Source organism: Aulonocara stuartgranti (genome assembly GCF_965226115.1).
Source record: "Aulonocara stuartgranti genome assembly, chromosome: 1".
Lineage (NCBI taxonomy): Eukaryota > Metazoa > Chordata > Actinopteri > Cichliformes > Cichlidae > Aulonocara > Aulonocara stuartgranti.
This window is the reverse complement of record NC_138939.1, coordinates 22,200,702-22,221,835: the sequence shown is the minus strand read 5'-3', so window position 1 is coordinate 22,221,835 and position 21,134 is coordinate 22,200,702. Positions and strand designations below refer to the sequence as shown.

Below are 21,134 nucleotides of genomic sequence, written 5' to 3'. Positions count from 1 at the left end.
GGCACAAAAAGGTCCCAAGAAGGCAGGAAGGTTAAGGATGTCAGTGGGGCAGTATTGTTAATAGACCTAACCACATCTGATCCGGGGCAGGACCCAGCTGTGTGTCTGAGGTAAAATAGTATTATTTTGTAGATATCCTTGCATATTCAGCACCAGGGCATGTTTTGAGTGTCTTGTTGCCGAATGCATTTGAAAATCTGAAAAACTGAACTTGATTCTAAAAGAATAAATGCTGCAACTTTGTCTTGCCAAATTATCCCACCTGCGGTTGGTGTGAGCGGATGCATTAAGAACAGGTGAGTCTGACAAGTATTTTTAATGCTCATAAAATTTGCACAAAGTTACGTGTTCGGTGTGTGAAGAGCTTTAGAGTTAGATATGAAAAAGATAATAGTATCTCAAATAATACTGTATACAGGCACCATTGTTGCTAGGACACCAGAAGAACATCAGCAGAACAAAAGAAGCAAAAAAGTTAGTTTTTGACAAACTTTCATTTGAAACAAACACCCTCAAGAAAATAACTATTCAGTAGGCTTAGTAGAAACTACACATGATCTCATACTTCTGCATAAGTGCATTGACATTACCAAGTATAGGAACATGTACCTGGTGGAGCACTGAATGTGGAGAGCTGTACACTTGTACATATCATTTTCGCTATATAACATAAAAGTAGTCACCAAACAATTTTAAGTAGAAACTACACATGATCACAACGTTAGAAAAGTTAGAAAAGAGTGCACTGTCAATGCCGATACAGTTGCCATTGGTGATTATATAGTTACCAACTGATTTCTTTCAGGCACTAAGTCTACATGGGTTGTGGGTTTTCTTGGTGTGGAAGCATGTTAAACTGTGAGCTTCAGTATTTAGCAGTTCATGCTGTGTTCAGAGCCTGGAAAACAACTCCAGCTGGCCTGATAATCCCAATCCAACACTAAAATCTCTGTTTCCAGTATGTGCACAGCTAGCTGTGTTTTATTTGAGACAGATATACTAAGTGAGGCAGTTTTATTTCCTGTTTTATTTGGTAAGATCACTTTACTTTCATTTTGTTTCATGTCCATCGAGAACTCTGTTCTACCCTTTTGTTCAACAGCTTGTTGCCCACTGCTGGATTATGCCTTCATTAGAGTATTATTCTTCTGTCCCTCAGTTTATTCCCTTTGTTTCTTCCCCACTTGGGTAAATTTTCATTTTCATGGACTCAAGTACTGTGGCCTTTTTTTTTTTATTTAAGTAAACATCTTAAAAGAAATTATGGGAGTCATAAGACTTATTCCACCACCCTGCTGCTGCTGCCAGCTCTAAACACCAAACAATGATGTTGCCGAGTGGCAGCAACTATAGCAACGGCCTGCCATGAAATTTAGTTAGCAGAAGACTAGAAAAATTTCCAACTGTTGCCAAGGTAGTTTGTTTTTTGACTGTTGTTTTATGCGATGAATATGAATCTAAACATTTAATATTCAAAAATGTTTGCAGAGGACAATTTTTAAATTAAACTCTAACCTCCTTCATTTGTGTTAACGAGGTGAAGTCTGAGTTTTGGGAGAATTCCTCTGAGGAGTTGGAGAGCACTTAGAAGTTAACATTGGTGTCAGATCTTTCTACAACTACAGGCAGGTGTCTTACTATTTTTGACCCTTATCTATGTTTTTAGCTCATGTCCAATAACAATAGACTGTGCTCTAACCAGAATGTTAAATAGAGTCCTGGGATGCCTCTCCACCCTGGGATTTGTCTTTGTTCATATCTTCCAGCTCATCAGGCAGCAGCGGCGCGTCCAAAATAGCTCCAGTGACTTTCTCTTTCCATTTATATTCCTAGACCTTTTCAAAGAAGCTTTTACCTAGCCAGCATTTTACTTTCCATATAAACACAAACACTTACCATTTGCTCCCATTGCACAGGTGGGGAAAATAAATTGAGAACAAAAAGAGAAACCAGGGAATAAAGGAGACAGGTGAGCAAAGCATAAAGGAACATGGTGCTGAGAGGCAGAGTTGGTGGAAAGAGGACAAAGGAAAAAAGGAAGGAGAATGACCATAATGCAAAGGGACAAAGCACAGAGGGACACAGTCAGCATATGGCTCAGAGGTCGCCCTGACTGCTCCATAATGCCTGACTGTTCAGCTCGAAGTGATGGTGGCCGATGAACATGCATCACTTTGCTCTTGGGTGCCCCTCCTGCTACATGGGACAAGTGGCGACAAGAGGTACATGACACATCCTACTTGATCTAGAAAACCCCACTGATGTCCCCAAACAGAGGAATGAAACATATGACTAACTGGGTGTCTAAAAGCAAAAGAAATAAAGGAAACATCTTTGAAAGCTGGAGCCTGTAAGCCATTTGAAAGCCACCTGGGCAGAAACGAGCGGGAATGAAAATCTGCAGCAGGATCAAGACTCTGATTAGGCCAGACAGGCCTGACAGATGGACGGACCAGATTAGTCATATAGACATGTATCAAACAAGGCGAGACAACGGTCATGTCTGAGTGTTGTCTGACCCCTGCGGAGAGGAGGGTGACAGCAAGGTCAGCGGCTGATTTCAAAAAGTGCTGCTCCAAAATTACACAAACACAACTTCAAAGCACTTGTACAGAACTCTACAAATGTTTTAAATTTCATCTCATTAATTTATCTTTTGCTGTCAAGGAGCCAGACTTTCTTGTAACTTTTTAAAGTGGGCTTCTGAAGGTGTTTTATTGGACATTGGACAACAAATGGATTATCTCAGTTGTTCTCCTGACTGAAGTTTGGTCCGTTTACAGCATCCTGCCATGCGATTGCATTTGTCCCTAACCATTGGGAATCCTCATGCTAACTTTTATTGAGTGGAAAAAAGTTAGCGTTCATCCCCCAGCTTCACTGTGTTTATATTATGCTAACCATAGCTTTGTAGCTAGCCACCATGTAGCACATCATTATATAACAGCTAGCCCAACTTCAGTAACCTTACAAGCGTCAATGCTGTTTAGTTTTCTGTCTTCATTTATGTTGGAAGTGATAGCAGAGCTGTACGTTTTAATTTTTCAGAAATCCCTCAGTCAGAACATGCTTTATCATGTTTAGGTGGGAACTAGCGAGCTAACTTCCTGCTAACGTAACTTCTCCGTTAAATTTAATAAATTCTGTTTTTATGGATGCCTGGGTGTTAAACTTAATTGTTACACCTGGTAGAGCAGAACGCTGATCATTTTAATAAAAATGAAAGAATTTAGACAGTTTTTAACTCTCAGTGATGCTGCAGTGTTCGTTTTACTTTGGGACCTGAAGCGGAGTTTGGACCCGGAAATGGCTAATGACGTCAGATTTAAAGACCAGATTTCTTTAGTTGAATATACAAAATATGCTAAAGGTAACAAGGTTTGACAGACATGAAATAGTATTTTTGGTGATTCCTAAAGATTTATAATCTGAAAATGTAAGAGAGGACCTTCAACACAGTTTTCAGTTTGTCCTTAAAAAATTAAGTAAACTGAAAAAATAATGGACAAAACAGTGGCAGGTCTAAGGAGGAGACTGTTATGGTTTGGGGCTATATTTAAGCCAGTTGAGCATCTTGTTAAAAGTGATGAAATTATGAACACAGAGACAGAGACACCATCCAATTTTCATCCACAGTGGATGCTACAGTATCGCTTCTGGAAGGCATCTGATTGGCAGCACCTTCAAAATAATGCAGTAAGAGCACATGTGGATAAAAAACACACACAATGGAACAATGGATAGGCCTCCCCAGAACCTAGGTCTCAACATTACTGAAACAGTGTGGGATCATCTTGACTGAAAACAGAACAAATGGGAGCCAACATCCAAAGAAGAGCTTTCTTTTAATAAAGAAATGCCAAGAAAAGCAATTAGAATTGAACAGTTTTTGCATCAATACTATATTTCAATACTTCTTTATATAAACACGTTTAACTAAATCGACTATTTCCCAGTTTCCTAGCAAAATATAAAGGAATTAGGGGTAACTCAATCCCTTTGCACAGTACTGAACCATGCAGGTATGAGCATAAATCTGTAGTGAAGACAAGTCACAGTAAAACCAAACGTTAGCAAGAAAATGCTAAAATAAGATAAACTGTTTAAATGCAGCATATAGTTAATGTGGACTGAGTAATGATTTTGCATGCTTAGGCATCATAAATTACTTCTGCTCAGAATCTGCACATCATATATACCCAAAACCTGTTTTACCTCAGTATTCTGTCAAAGTCAACCTTTAAGGACATAAAACTTTCTTAAATTAAATTAACCTGTACCAGTGGAACACTAATGCTTTTATCATGACACTATTACCACCCATGGCTGCAAGCAGGATCACACTTATTCCCAACATATGTGTTTCACAGAAGACCGAAAACCAAAGCCATTTAAAATGTTTAACAGCTGTCAGCAAGTATCTAATGTTTACTGACAGCTGTTAATCTTTTAAGTACTATCCCAGTGTGGTTGCATTTGTTGTGTAGTCATAAACTAGTTAATTGCTAGGTCTGTTTCTATGCACGAGTTATTTTTTATTTTTTTTAATCTGAAATAGATCATAAGGAGAATTGTGTAATCGCTAAGATGGTCCTGTGGGTAAGGACACATATCAACCTGTTTTGAGGCAGTATCAAACAACATTACACATTCTCCACAGATTACAGGTATTATATCATCTGTCTAATAAATAAAGGACTGTATGTGCGATTAATCCAATCCACTCACTGCTTTGGACGATGTATTTCTGCAGACCCAAGGAAGTGCAGTGTCAATTTGAAATAGCTTGGTCAAGCTAAGCAGTCTTCACACTTTGGCTAGAAGTTGTTTACCGTTAAACTTTGACATCAGTCAAACGCAGTGATGTCTCAGCAGGGAACCTCCCTTGATACATCATGTTTGGAAAGCTGCAGGCCACTCTGCATGTGCAAATGTGTGCATGATCAGCACCTCACCCACCGACTGCAGCTCTTTCAGCAAACTTATTGTCAACTGATATTAAATTGTTTTGAACACTATGTTTAGTAGCTATCCGCTGTCAGACGATCTCTCTTATCACTGAGGTGGTTACGTCAAAGGAAGTGACTAATTAAACCTGGCATTTGTTGCTATTTAGTGGTGATAGATGAGCAGCCGTTCAGTGTGTGCATCCTCATATCTGTCCAGCTTTTCAAACAAAATTTTCTGTTTGCATGCATCAATATTGTTAAATCATTACACTCTGATCTTTGAAACCCAAATCAGTCTTATAAGTGTTTTAAATCACTCCCTCGTGCTGCTGAATGACTATTCAACTACGTAAAATAAAAATGTTGACAGGCAGGGCCGTGTACAAATATAACATCCTAAAAAAAACCCACTCGGATCTCTGTCAAATTTAAGTAGATCCCCTCTGCTGTGTCCTTCTCTGTTTGTGGGGCAGCAGTGATGGATCCCATCTTGTCGGCCCCCCAGTGAGCCACTGTGACAGTCGGGAGTCACCAGAGGCCCCGAACGTGTGACTCACAGATTCTTAAAGTCATTCCTGACTCTGACTGGAGACGATGAGTCTCTGATAGGCTTCTGCTAGCATCACTGCCGCCAGCAGGCTCTTTAAGCAGCGATTACCAGACGCCTATTTAGACTCAACATTACATGAACGCAGACATGCGCTGGGTTGCAACTATGTTAAAAGGAGGATGCAGCTGCAGAGACAAATTTCAGTAACTAATCAGCAGCAATAACATCATCAATTGAGTTTTTCAGTGACCTACGGCAAGTTGCGTGGAGAGAAAAACGAAACCACACATGCATCTTGCATCTTGCTGTTCTGTTATGAATGCTACTTTTTCAGAGTTTTGTCTTTTAAGAATTTTCCAGCATACTGTGTTATAAAGACTTTATTACACTGGCTTTATGTTTACTGTGTAAAGTAGTTTGTGCATCATATGTTCTTATTCAGCTCATCTCAGTTAGTCTCCCTCCCCTCACTCCCAGTCGGTCATGGCTGTTCAGTCAGAGGTTTCTTCTTGTTCCAAGGGAGTTTTTCCCTCTCACTGTCGCTAATTGCTTGCTCATCGGGGGTCATTTAATTATCATTAACCTTAAATGTGCATTATTTATATTGGCCAGCGGTAAGCGACTCTTCTGATTTCAAAAATACTAAATCAATGTGAGGGAAAAAAACATCAACCCAAAAAAAGCCTCAAAAATCAACTTTGTGAACACTTTGTTGATGCATTTATGGCCTCTGGCACTAATTTAAAGTCTTATTTAATACAAACTAATACTCATCTTCCACACTTTTATACCCATTACAATACAAAATGCTAATAAATAAGGAAAGCTTTAATATTCATCAGTCAAACATTGAGATGGCCCAAAAGGTCAAGGCTTTAAAACAGCTACTAAATGGCATACTCTGTATTAGCTCCATACATCCTTTATACACACAAATATGCGTTGCCACCACCTGCTCAGCTCTGATACGTTGCTACATGTGCTGCAGACGATGTCGACAGTTTCGTAAACAACTGAATCCAAGTTGCTCAGACAGACCTGTTATGTGATGACATCGTTTCTGCATTGACCAGTGGATGTTTTTGCAGTCAGAACTGAGCTCAGTGGCACATTTACACTGAGCCTTAATGCAAAGATAGAAATAGTAATTTTTTTGCACAATTTGAAGTGCAAAAACACATCTGAATAAAGTGCAGTGTATATATAAACTCATTTCCCATTGTGACCACATCCAACAAAGCCAATACTACGAAAAAATAACGGTTTTTCCTCAGTTAGCAGCATTTAAATGAGACCAGAAAAGTTATCACTAAAGGGCCTAACCCAGACACAAACAAACACACTCACACACAGCGACAGCGACAACCACACACCCACGGGATGCTCGGAGAGTGGGAGGGGGTAAGGGGGTGAGCCACGAGTCAATAAACCCTGTGTAATCTGTTCCCTTTAGTGGCATAAACCATCTGAGAGGCGATTACAACCGTTCTGCCAAAGTAAGAACATGCGAGTTCCTAATGGACAGAAACACTGAATACTCACTCACACACACTCAGACACACAAACACGTGTGTGAACCCTCATACTTACTATACGAGGGCCGTGAAGGCTGTAGAGTAAGAGTAGTATGTTCAAAGATTAAAGCCATGACTCGTGTTTATAAGATCAGACTTACTGAGTGTAGGTGTGAAAAAAATAGTATGTCAGCATGTTGTTTTTAGAAAAGTACTGATTATCATGGCAGGGCCACCATAAACTTGGGCTCCCGCCGAGGTAACTAATGCAAGGCGTTGTCAGTTTGTGTGAGATTATGCATCGTAGACTCCGTGAGTGGGACTAGGAGTGGAGAGCAGGGGGGGAGGCAGACAGGAGTTGTTAAATGTGGAGGAGGGAGGAAGTGTGGAGAGGCAAATCAGAGGGCAGAGAAGGCGCCTGCATGTATGTGTCCGTGGCACGGGGCGGGGGGAAGAGGAGACGCTGACTTTATGCATCATTAGGCAGGTGGACTGAGAACACCAGGCGGAGCTGTGACCGTGGAGGGAAGCTGAGCAGGCATCTGGCACACAATACACAGCGATACACCCACATATTATGGAAAGCTGCCTACAAATTAGACACTCGTCATTGGGCTAATTGTCATATGTGGATGATCACAAAGTAATTACAGTGTCCTGGCTATCACAGGACGCCATGTGTTTTGTTTAATAACAACGTGCTGGCTTGTTTTGTACTGTGGTGGTGGGGGGCTGTACTGTGGCTCGAGGTTCACTGCGTTTATCTTATTATAAGAAGAGAATGACAATGCTCAGATTACTACAGCTAACCACCTTAACCAAGTAATCTGATATTAAGGTCGTAATTCAATTAAGAATAAAGCCAGTGATAAAGCTCGATTGATCTGGCACTTGGAGCAAAACAGTACTCCACTCTGAACTTGGTGTCTTTTATGCTTGTTTTCCCTCGCCTGTTTTCAGTGTTAGCCCTTATGTCTACTGTGTCATGAAAGACCAATTACAACACAGGAATGCAAACATAACAAGCTCTTAATGAGCTCTTTAAATACACACGCTTCATAAACACAAACACGTGAGATGCTGCTGTTGTTTTCCACATTATTTAAATCTCATTCTTCCTGCCGCAGGTACAAAACAAAGTGACAAAAACAGCGAAATGCAAATGTAGCATCTGATGTAAATCAGCTGAGGTACATAAAGTTCATTATTTTGTGATTTGTTATTGTGTCAGTACAATTAGCTGCTCTTTAAGCGTGATCGATGGCCTCGAGTCGTTTATTAATCGCTGGGGGTCGAGTGTTTTGGGCCGCTGCGTAGCCGCCTCTTCATATTTGTTGCTTATATGACTGTGGAAAAAAGTTTTATTTCAATTCTTTCCTCCTGTTTCCTCTGCAGAGAGAAAGCCGTTCTGCATGTAAAGAGACTGGCTCGCATACATACCATCTGTCAGTGATCAACAGTTGATCGCTAAGCTATAGTTGTAAAGGTAACACTAAACAATTTTGTTCTCCAGCATGAAGTTGGAGAGATAGTCTCTCACTCGGAGAACCAAGGTTACAAAGTAACCAAACATTCTCTGCACCACATACCGTGAAGTTACCTGGACTAGTAAGTAATACTACATTCAAAGACAGATACAACAACAATCAAATGTTTGGGACAAAAATCTAATTTCTCAAAGCAGATCACCGTCTGTTGTTTGGAAATACTTTGGATTTAGTGCAAGTGAAGGAAATCTGCAAAGAGCGGTGTGTGTCTGCACTGCAAAGCAACAAAGCATCTTCAGCTGTCTGAAATAAAACACCAAAAACTGCAGTATAATTAATGCATGAAGTCAAAGAAAAATTGTGCAATGCTCACATGTCGATAAAAAAAATCACACCGTGCAAAAGACGTGTTATCCCCTCACACACTTTGTTTTCCAAAGAGACAAAACCTGTCGCAGGAGTAAAATAAAGAGATCTCACAGCTACTATTAATATTATCCATCATGCAGGTGCAAGGAATGGAGTGAAAGACCCTACCTTTAATATTTTAATAATCTCATAATACGTGAAGATGTACACAAATCTTTGCATGTTCTACTTACATAAAACAATTTTTGCCACTAAAATCAGTGAAGAATCCTGACAAATATTTGTCATCTCAATATTATACAAAATAATTATACATCAGTCAAAATTACTCAAACCAGTTGCAGTACTGTCGCAACCACGACAGTACTGGAGGCAGTCGCTGTCCAACCTTGATGCTGGGATTAGTTAATCGCTCTACACGTCTACTTGATGTTGGCAGCAGTTATTTGGGATGTTATCGCTGCAGCTCGCTGAATTTCAGACATTTTCGTGGTCTCTGGTCGCGACATCACGGCCAGTCTCTTCCTGTTCTTACGCTCGTTAAGGAACAACATCTCCCATTACCTGAGTGCAAGGGAGTCTGATATAAATCATATATGAGCTAGGTCCTCCAGCAGCAGCTTATTCCTGCGTTGTGCAATCTCAACCTTGTGGTATGAATGGAAGGAAACCAGACGACTCACTCAACCTTTGAAAAGACGCTGACATTTCATTTAGTTATGAAGATACAAACTGTTCAGCCTGACTTCTTTGGGTGTTTAAATTCCTTTCTTGTGCACAAGTCAAAGAGTAAGGTGAATGTAAAGCAATGCATTTTTCCCTCTGGAGGACTGAAATTAAGAAAGTAACTACTTCTAAATATGAAAGCAGTTAAATAAAACAGATTGAAGTTGAAACTACGACTCGTCAACTTCTATTAGATCACCAGTTGAAACACATCAGGATTAAACTTCTATGATGCACGTTGATCACCTAAACTTGGGTCATTGCTTCGGTATTCCAACCTAAAGTCAGGCCTTACATTTTAGTTACTTATGTGAACGTGAGCCTACTGACTCTGGACTCTGACTTCACTGAATAAAGACGGAAATGGCAGGCAAGCGAATCCAAGGGTGACTCCATGAAACACACACTGCAGCTACACGCTGGCTCAGCTACGCTCCGTTAAAGTGGCTGTCGGAGGCGATACAGTAATCCACTTTTAATGGCAATGGCCGTGTCCCTTCCCCCACCGTGATGTGATGGCCCCGGACATACCACCGCGCCTCTCTTAAGGGAGAAGTGTCAAAACCAAGTCGCCGCTGTGCGCTGTCCTACACGTTTGACAGTGGTTGGAGAGGAGAAAACCTATCCTTTCTCCCATGTGAGATCATTTCTGATTCAAAGTAATGGACCCATTTGCTCCCACATGTAAGATGGACCCCCTCAAAGCCTTGCACATCCTACGCAAGGAACCAGAGTTTTTCTTCTCAGTGTAAAGCAGTGCAAATCTGTAAGGATTGTGCTGCATGCTTAATGTTATCTGCGTGGATTACAGTAGAAGAAAGACTGAATCTGCTCATTGTGATAAGATCCTATAATTAGACTGAACACTACTCTGCTGTGTCACGTTTTCTTTTTTTGTTCCTTTTCTTCTTTATAATGCTCCTTATTTCAATTAGTAAAAGAAGCGTTCTTCACAGTTTCCTTTATTATGCCCTACAGTGCAACCACATTCCCAGTGTATCACAGTATAACAGCCTCTGACAGGTTGTCAGAAGCCAGCTAAGGTTACAGCAGTAGCATCTTGCTCCCTGACACCAACTAATCAATTCATCGAGTGCACAAAGAAATAGGTCAGTTTGTCATTGGTATCATATTTAAATTATCTTTGAAGAGAAGCACAGTGCAGCATTATCAAACTTTTTTTCAGGTAAATTTTAATAGTTTTGTGATGTAAAAATATATCTGGAGTTTATAAATGTTGACATAATTCCTTCAAAATATCTTAGGTTTGCTGTCATCTTGTCGTGTAGCTGTGAAAGCCAGAAGCAGAGAAGATAGATTTTGTTTCGTTTTGTTTCAAAAAAGAAATCTTACAGTATTAAAGCAACCTGGGAACTTTTGGAAAGAAGGAAAGCGATAGGGAATTAATTGCAACAGAGGTGAGATGTAGAGACAGCTTTCTAAAAAAATGTTTTTTAGAAGTCTTTTGCCTGTTACGTTTTGCTGATTCATCCCGAAACACCAGGGAACGGATAAATGGTATCAAACGTGGACGTGTATTAAACTAGGTGGACATATTTAAATGGAAACGCACGGAGACGTGATCAGCCAATGAGAGTTAAACACAAGCACCGCTCCTACACAAATCCAGGTGGTAAGAAGCTGCTAAATAAGAGATGAGCGGTTTTGTTTTTTTTTACTATCGCAAAAATAGACGCGAGACCAGAGAGCTGCTCGGAAAACTGAAATCGCCGAGCGCGTGCGGGTGAAAGAAGAAAGCGGTGTGTGTCCGCGTCGTTTCGCTGTTCCTGTAAATCCACCTGCTCTGTTTCGTGAAAGCCTCACCAGCGGATCATAACACTCAGAGACCACCAGGAGGAACACAGAGAAGGGGCGAGCGCGCACTGTCCACCCCTCTCCTCCTCCTCCCCGCCTAAATACCTGCTGGGTGTCGATGTCACCGGCGCGCACATCAAACTGTCGTTGAAGGCAGAGCGACACAGAGGCGGATGGAGGTAGTCGCTTCCGCCAGCAGCTGCTGAGCTTCAACTTCACAGCAGACATAGCAGAAAAGCGCGACTGGAGCTTCTCAAACAAGACAACAAAGCCCAGAGGCTCATTTCAAACCTGTTTTCCCCCACGCTCCACGCGCACCAACACACGCTCCGAACCAAAGCGCGCACCTCCTCCTCCTCTTTGTCCATACTCACCACAGCTGTCTCTTCGCGGGGAGGCAGTCTTTGTTGGAGGCTGTCACTCCCATGGCCATCTGCATCACCGTTATATATTTCTGGTACTTCATCTTCTCCTGCAACTCCTGCTGCCGCTTCTGCTGCTACTTTTACTACAACTACAACTACTGCTGCTGGTGCTGCTACTTCTAGGAATCCGCGCGCCACCAAAGCGGCACAGGTGAGCGTGCATTCAAATGTCTGTTATTGTCCTGTCGCGTCATCCGTGGCATCCTCGGTGTCAAAAACGCCATTTCCACGCTGGAAACACCGCTGATAGGGAGGACGTTCCCGGAGGAGTTCAAGGAAAAGTGCCACGCCGCCGCGACCCATGCCCGCGCTGACCCTCTAATCTCATTAGAGCTCAGAATAGATTGGCTAATCTATTCAATTTTAGTCAGGACCGGGTCATTGTTGTGGTTTGCCTCGTATGGCGGACACTTTCCCGGCCGCCAAACCGTGAAATGCCGGTTTGTTTGTGTGGAGAAAAAGAGTCGAGAGAAAGAGGCGGTTCAACAGTGAGCGGTAGGATGCAGCGGCGACGGCACCCAAGCGTCTGCGAGGTAGGAAAGAGAGTGCGCGTGTGTTCAGCCAGAGAGGGAGAGAGCAGGAGAGTGACACAGGAGGAGGGAGGGAGGAGGAGGAGAGAGGAAGCTATGTAATGGCTTTAGTGTGTGTGTGTGTGTGTGTGTGTGTGTGTGTTGGGGGGGGTTCGTCTAAGTGATTCTTAGAGAAATCCCAGAACTGTAAAACTGAGACAAAGGTGTGTTTTCGATCTTGCTTTCTGTGAGATTGGTCCATTAGGCCGAATTAAAGCATGGGCAGGATTTAAATATCATAAAGTGGAGGTGGAGAGGAACAAATCAGCTCATATGGAATTAAATAATCAGGAGGCAAGTAAGTAACCTAATAAGACCAGATTTGGTAACCTGGACCTTTAAGTATAACGAATGGAAACAAAACCATGTATTGCAAAGGAGAACTATTCCTGTATTCCTGCCCCTATATAAAGACTAAAAACATAAATACAAATGATACAGGAAAAAGGCTGCTTTTTCTGAGCTTCACACAAAGTCGGAAAAAAACTGTCCTCCAATTGCAGAAGTCAAAATATGTTTGTTTTTTTAAACCACTGAGCTCCTATTTTCCAGACTAAAGACAGAGAGACCAATGAGTACAAAAGTCAGCATCCATGATTTTATGAGGCACATCTGACCATGAAGCAGAGGTAAGTTGCAAATCTGTGAAGGCACCATTAAAGCTTAACACAAGTTCTGGCGCAACATTTACTAATGATGTTGTTTACTAATGACCCCGCTCTACATGTATTAAAACAGCATGTCTGTTGACCAACTGAAAAAATGTTCAGTAAAATTAAAAATACAAAAAATTATGCTTTAGACCAGGGCTGTCAATCATAAGGCCCAGGGGCCAAAACTGGCCCACCAAAGACACCAATATGGGTCCCTGGGCGGCTCTGGAATATGTGAAGGAGAACATACATTTTGGACACACTCCCACAGCCCCACAGCCATTCATATTACACCAAATTAAGTAATAGATAAACAATTAAATGACTAAAAGTTTGTTTTTCACTGTCTATTATAGAAATTTGTGCTTTTGATAATGGGTTTACATTAAAAAAATATTATTAGAGGGCCGTCTACACAATGAGCTACCAGAACTTTTTCTATCATTTTACACATTTAATCCCAATGAGTCATGCTGACAGACTTTTCTTTATCACGTAGAACAAATGGGATGTTTCACTGGTCCCGCCCTCGTAAGATCAAAGGGGGCCGTATGTGGTAACGTGTGTTTGACATTCCTGCTCTACACTATTAAAGCCAACCTCGTACATCAGCCTGGAGTAGGAAAACATTTTGCTTTAAATGCTTCAGTATTATTCTCTCCACTTCCCAAGTTCTTTTTTTGTTTTTTCACAGAAGAGGTGATAAAACAGTGGAAAAAAAGCAACAACATGTTGTATTTGTAATATTTTCCGTTAAATATAGAGCTTAAAACGTTTGCAAACTGTTGCATTATGCTATTTTTTTTAGACATTTTACTCAGTTTCCAGTTTTTTGGAAGTATGAGCTGTGCATTCAAATCTTGGATCATCTTAAACCACCACACAGCTCCAACTGAATAAAATGGACAATCAAAATTACTGTAATAAGCAAAAAATATATATATCTCCTCCTAATTTATTTTAATATACTTGCTAATGGTGCATATTATACATACATGAATACATTTTTCTGCCAATAACTAGATTAAAGAATATTATAGTTGACATTATAATGTAGATATTATGATGGATTACGAATGTGTTTTGTTTTTAACATCTATGCTATACCTCCTAATGCCAAGCCATACTAAATGCAAGGCTGAGGTTACAATTACTTACCCTTTAGGGGCTGATAGTTCACAGAGTGTCTACAGATGATAATCAATTCAGTGATTGATTCGGTGTCAAATTTAAATGCCCAGTAAACACAAGTCTTTAGTGAGACCTGAAGGACGAGGGGACTCAGAGGAGCCTGTGCGCTCATGATCTAAGGGGGAATGACTCCCCGTGTGTGTGACATCTGTCAAACAAGTGAAATGCATTTCTCAGGGCTGTCGAATAATTTAGATTATGATGTAACCATAAAGAGAGTTCACAGACTCCTTCTGCATGAACCCCTTGGGCAGGACCACTTTCCATTAAAGAATTTGGCAATGAAGCTGGATTGCATCCTGCATATTTTATAATGAAGCTGCACCACGAGGGGAGACAGCATGTCCCTATCCCTGTATTTACATATTTGTTCAGACTAATAAACAGAATGAAGGATGGGAGAAGGACTGAGTATAAACCATAGTCCCCTTGAGACGGCCCATACACCCTAAAAAAGCAAATGTAGATATAAACTCTATCTTTGACCAGCAAGCCAATGCAAAGGCAGGTAAATTTTGGATGGAGCAAGCTGGTGAGCAGCTGGTGGGGAAGGTCAGGAGGAAACTGCTGTTATCAGCACTGCTTGATATTGGCAGCTCTGAAAACAGAAAATTCACCCCAAAAAACTGAACACAGCCTCTCATGAAACTCCTCTGATGTTTATTTACAGTTCTTGGAGTTGGGAAGAGGATTAAATTAACATGTACACACATACACCCACCAGCGTGCCAGTGGTCTGAAGGAGGGTGAGGTCACCACAGCAGTCATATGGTTTTAAGCCAAAAAGGACAGCGAAAACTGACGCACAGTCCTCAGCAGGCTGTCAATATTCCCTTTAATCTCTGGTATTAAATGCAATTTACTGGCTCCATTAGCCCCAAATGTTTAAAATAGATTCTCTGGGTCTCACTTAGCTTCTTCTGTACTCATTTTATGGCCTCAAACATAAAACTACACCTCCTTATATAGCCACAGATAAACAAAACAAGGCTAACTGTCCCCAAGCCCGGCAGCCACAGATGTGATGTTATGGTGGGTTAAAGAGGGATGGTGGCTTGGTTAAGAGTGAGATTTCCCTCAGGAGCAGCAACCATCCAAATGTGTTGATCCCCCCCCCACTGCCATAAATTACTCTATCCACTGGCCCCTGGCCACGACTAATCACATGACCACAGCAGCCAGATTAAATCTGTAGCCTTGGACTGCTCTCCTGTCTCACTCTTGCTCTGCCTCTCTTTCATACCAATAAGCAGACAGCAGGAGCAGACACATGGACCACATCAGCTGAGCATACAGCGGCAGATTATTACGTCTGAGTAAGCACAGAAAATTAGTCACCGAATGGCTGATGCGTGTCATCATTCACCTGTCATCTGTCTCTCCCTGCTCTGAGTGGTGTCTGTACAGCTCACAGGGACTGCCCCAGTTGTTATTATAGACCGCTTTTTGAAGTTTCCTGTACTCACATGCCCTTCAACGACAGCCAAAGAAAGAAAAAAAAAACCCTGCCAGAGGCCAAATTGTCACTTTTTGAGTGATGAAGAAAATCAGTTATGTCTTTCTGTAGTGGAAGTGTGAAATTTAGATGTGAAGAAGCAAAAGGCAAAGCAGAGCGATTCAAGTCTGAGAGTCAGAGATTACACAACTCTGGTTACAGTGGGAAAAGTCTGGAAAGTCGGTTAAGTTCATTTAATGGATATAGTGTTGGGTGAGCCACTTTTGAATTACCCAGGATACCTTTGGTGGTATGAATACCTTGATTTCTCTGTCTTCCACGTAAACATCCTATCGATGATCCAAAAAAAGACTCAAAACCAGGATAGCCGTGTCCCAGTGCGATGTGGATGCTGCACTCCTGCTGTAACTCAACACTCCACTGCAGAGCATCACTGTCTCTTGGCTTGGCCACATTTTGCCCTGACACCTGATATGGCTTCATACACAACAGCAAGATGATGTAAGATAAACAAGTAAAAGTTCAATACTTTGAGTTACTCAATGCACATGAAAGTGTTATTAAAATAACACTAAATAAGATGATATAAGCACTAAAATGGTGTCACTGTGAGGCTGTGAAGACTGCTGGTAAATTTGAGCTGTTATTGTAAAGTAGAAATGAAATTTAAGATTTCAGTCCCTCTGTTTGCAAACTGACTTAGAATCAACTGACAAGCTTTGAAAAAAGAAACCAAAAACTTCCTCAGCTGTTCATGGGAGTCAATCCCCCAAAGATTCATGTTAGAAGTGATCAATCATGATGGTGGAAATCAAAATGTTTTATCCATTGCATAGGTACGTATGGTACCTATGGTGACGTATGGTTCATATAGTTTATTGTATGGTCTGTACCTTACAATGTAAAGTGCCTTGAGACAACTGTTGCTGTGATTTGGCACTATATAAATAAAACTGAATTGAATAAACAATTGATATAACTACATCACTTGTTTAAAGTATATTTAAATATGTATGATTATGAACTTGGGCGTCTTTGACAAGTGGATGATGACTAGGCTCTTACCTCTCTGCTGGCTGTCACCTCAGATAATTGGGGTCACTGAACTGAACCTGTCAAAGGTGTTTGTTTTGGTACCTTTTGACACATTTAAATTGAATTATCTTTTAAATTATTATCTGAGTGCTTTATGTACAAATAGATGGTCCGCAAGGCTGCACTCAGGTTCTTGTTAGTGAGCCTGTAATATTTTAATTGTATGTTACGTAGCACAAGTATCTGTCTGTACAGTGAACACGCACATGGTTTATGTCACATTTTTCAAGTTTCCCTACAGTCTCACTAAGTCAGCATCCCCCATTCAAACTACGGCCATCTGCTAGCATCCAAAGCAATCACAGGAAAGATTTTCGGTACAGCACCCATATAGCACATTGCCAGCAACACCTTGCTAACCAGTACACATCTTTCCCAGTGACTGAAGGTTGTCACAGCATGACTGGTCTCTCTAGGCTTGTGTGCCTGATTCCTAAACAACAATCAAAGGAACAAATTCTGCCTAAAGTGGTACCCTTTTGGCACATTTAATTAATTTAAGTACATGTAAATTTTCCATGTAATTTTTTTACATTAACATTAACTTTATATATGAAATGATATGAAATTTATTTGATTGGTATATGTTCAGTTTACACAAAGCACATTTTCCTCAGGGATTAATTATTTAATATAATAAATAAAACATTGTTTTTGTACATATCAGCAGCTTTACTCAAACTGATAGCTTCATGTTTATTGAGGGTGAAGAATCTTGAAGCTTGCTATTATGGTCATTTCTGACTTCAGTAGAAACAAAAATAGCAAAGTGCAAAATGCTACAATGTAAGCTTTAAAATGGATGGATGATGACATGTTGGCTACTTACATTTTTCATATACAGTCTCGCAGTAATAACTCGCAGCAGTATCTGCAAGACAAAAACCCACCTGTGAGGTGAGAATTGTTGTGATGCCAGATATGGCAGCTGCAGAGGATGCATGAAATACATGAATCCAACCAAGGGTAATGCAATATGTAAATGAAACATTTGTAGAAAGGAAAGCGCCTGCTGTTACTTCTGCAAAAGTGCACAAGATCTGCATGGGACAAGATTCAGCAGAAACAGATGCACACACTGTATGGTGTTTTTCATTTGTCTGTTTCTGCACTATTTCTGGTCACACTTACAATGAAAAGGGTAAAAATGTGATTAAAAAACAGTTTTTCATTGAAGATATGTTAGGTTAAAAAAAAGAAGTTCTACCATCTGTCGCTTCTGTTATTAAGTGTTGCACAGTTTTAAGATGCATGGAGGCTGTGAGGAAGCTGAGCAGACGACAAACAGACGGAGAGACGGCGTATGAACGCCAGGATCCCTGGATACCAAATGACTGCTGTTGTTGTAGTGATTTATTGTGTCGGTCCAGTGGCGTAGGGTGTGTGGGGAATTTTTTTTAAAAAGAGAATGGTTGCACATGAAGAAGAATCCTCGAGTAAACAGATGACCTGCCTGACAGTTGCACAGAAAACTGAATTTTGTGTGTGAGACTGTCTTTGGAGCGGAAGGTGTTCAGAGATAGTAATACTCGACTCCTGTGCCTCCACTTAGCAGGGTTTCACACCAGCAGCTTCCTTTCCTCCTGCCCTCCCACTGTCACCTTTATTAACTGTCTGCCAGGTGCAGACTTTCTCTCCTGTGTCCCAATGTAGCTTCGGATTTGCTGAGATAAGTGATGAGCTGAGGTACAAAGAGCCTGTGGGAGGGAGCAGGTGTCTCTCGTGTTAAAAAGCACTATTTACAGGTACCACAAAGCAGTAATATACAGTCTGTTTACCACACTGCAATACAGTAGACCGAATTACTGAAGTAAGTTAATCTGCCCCCTCTGACGTGTAAAAAAACATAATGTTAGCATATTTGATGTCTTTCATCTAGCTAACATGACTATATTACTTATTGCATCTTGCATATTTGGATGCAAGGACACCGTAGAAGGTAATAAAACCCACTCCTTAGTACCCACTGGTTTTTTGAGGCTGTACAGTCAACACAAAGCCTCACTGAATATGAATAGAGGCGGAAATACCAGACTAATGACTTCATCGTAAAAAAAGCAATTCTGCCATACTTGATAGCTATCTATTTTGATACATTATTAGTATAACTGAAGAAGAAAGGCATTTCCTAAAAAGGCACAAGGCCACTGTCGATCATTTCATTAAATTTGCATCTTTCTCTGCGTCTGGGTTTCCTCTTCTTCACCGCAGCTTTTGTTGACATTTATTCATTTTAAAAATTTCAGAAAGCAAACACAAAGGTCCCACCTGGCTGGCAAGAGGTTAGTGACAGTCTCTGTGAAACTGATGACTAAAGCCCCAGTTTAGGCAGCACAGTGGCGTGGGTTACTTTTGAGGTCTTGGGTTGTGTGGCTGTTGTTCTCCCCGTGACTCCGTGGGTTCTCTCTGGGTACTCCGGCTTCCTCTCGTAGTCCAAAGACATGAGATTAAGTTTACTGGTGATTCTAAATTGCCCATAGGGATGAATGTGTGGGAATGGTTGTCTGTCTCCCTGTGTAAGCATTTATTATGAAAATAAGTAAAATGTAATTAAATCTTTTATAGCATGAACGATCCACCTGAATTCATGCTGCACATTAACTTTAGCTACTGTCCCACTAGCTACTGTGCATCTCCTTTGTAAAGATAATATATATTAAAAGTTTTAGGGCTCCTTTTTCTGAAATCTGTACGCTGCCTACAGGGATCCAAAAACAATCTAAAGAACAATATAAATAATAGAGGATAAATAACAGAGGATTTATGAGATAAGCTTTGCTTCAACATTCCTGAGTGCTTAACGGCTGCCACAAAGATGACACAATCCATGGATCTTTGCTACTTAGTGATGTTTGTTTTTTTAAATAATGTCTTGGTCAGGATCCCCATAGATACATAAATACTCACAAAGAAGCTGCAGTGTTTGGTTAGATCTGTAGTCTCACTCTACATTTTCCATTATCATCATTTAATCTACTTAGTTTTGTATTACGTGAGTTACATTTTTAATATGAGACAAGAGCGATCATATTTATGTTTACTAATAATAGTTGAATGTGCGGTACAGTGGCGTGCTGTAGGTGCTGCCGTGCAACGATATGCGTGCTGTGTAGGCTGCCGTCATGCATCTTATCACAGCACTTTCAGCGGAGTGAAAATTTGTATATGCTCTAAGTATGCCTGCTTTATATAAGCAAGTCATGCAGAATGGAAATGTGCTGCTCTAAGAGTGCAGTTCTGGATCAGCCATAACAAATATACGGTCATGAAAAATAACATTTTTGCAGGACTACACAGTGCTATGAAAAATAAAAAAGTATAATGCATGAACCACCTCCAGCATCAATAACTTTAAGCAGGTATGACTTTATCACAGGAAATTTGTTTCATTCTTCTTTGCAGTGTTGCTTCAGTTCGTTGAGGTTGGCGGGCATTTAGCTTCAGGTTTAGGTTAAAACAATCAACACCTTGATTCTCTTCTTTTTCAGACATTCTTCTTTGCTGCTAGAGCAGGTTTGCTGTATTTGGGATCATCGTCCTGTTGCATGACCCCGCTTAGGCCAAGCTTTAGTCATCAGACAGATAGCCTCACATGTGACTCGAGAATACTTTGGTATACAGAAGAGTTCATGGTCGACTCAATGACTGGAAGATGTCCGTGTCCCCTGGCTGTAAAACAAACAAACTCCTCCACCACCGTACTGACAGTTGGTACGAGGTATTTGTGCTGATATGCTGTGTTTGTGTTCACCAAACATGGTGCTGTGGATTATGGCCAAACATCTCCACTTTGGTTTCATCTGTCCAAAGGACATTGTTCCAGAAGCCTTGTGGTTTGTTCAAATACAGCTTTGCAAACCTAAGCTGCGCTGCCATTAGAGAGAACAGGTTTCCCTCCAACCCTTTCATACTTGTTCAGTCTTTTTCTGTCATGGACTTTAAGTTATTATTATTTTTTGCAATTCCTCAAAGCATTGAACAGTCAGTGACCTTGTTGAGAACGTTGTGATGTTTTGTGCACATCTCAATACTCCAGACTGGCATTTTCACAGGACTACATAAAGTCTTGCGACAATAGTTGTGTTTAATTAAAAGAATGTATGATTAAATGTCATTGTTAATGATTTTTAAGTTCATTCTCTTAATGAATATTAGCAGAAAAAAGTGCTTTGCGGCTTTTCTTAAACAAACAGTAATAACAAGTAAAAGCCCAGAAGAAGACATTAAAGTACTGATGTCATGAGGACTCACTGTAAACCTAATGGGCCAAAGAATGTGTTTACAGTAATGTCCCTGCACGCTATGCGGAGGCATGTTTTTTGCAATGTTAATGCA

At 40.7% G+C, this 21,134-nt stretch overlaps 1 protein-coding gene across 6 annotated transcripts in view; it reads right to left on the bottom strand.

Moving 5' to 3' along the window:
• The window catches only part of tjp1a (tight junction protein 1a), a 104,113-nt gene extending 92,148 nt beyond the window's left edge, over positions 1-11,965 (bottom strand). For 5 of the 6 annotated variants that reach the window (XM_082528305.1, XM_082528307.1, XM_082528308.1 and 2 more), the window contains exon 1: positions 11,785-11,965. In XM_082528305.1, coding sequence (XP_082384431.1) covers positions 11,785-11,876 — 92 coding nt within the window. In that variant the 5' untranslated portion in view covers positions 11,877-11,965. Of the gene's footprint in view, positions 1-11,515; positions 11,563-11,784 lie in introns of those variants that run through there. The other variant, XM_082528309.1, reaches the window with a different exon arrangement.
• Between the last annotated feature and the right edge of the window lie 9,169 nt (positions 11,966-21,134).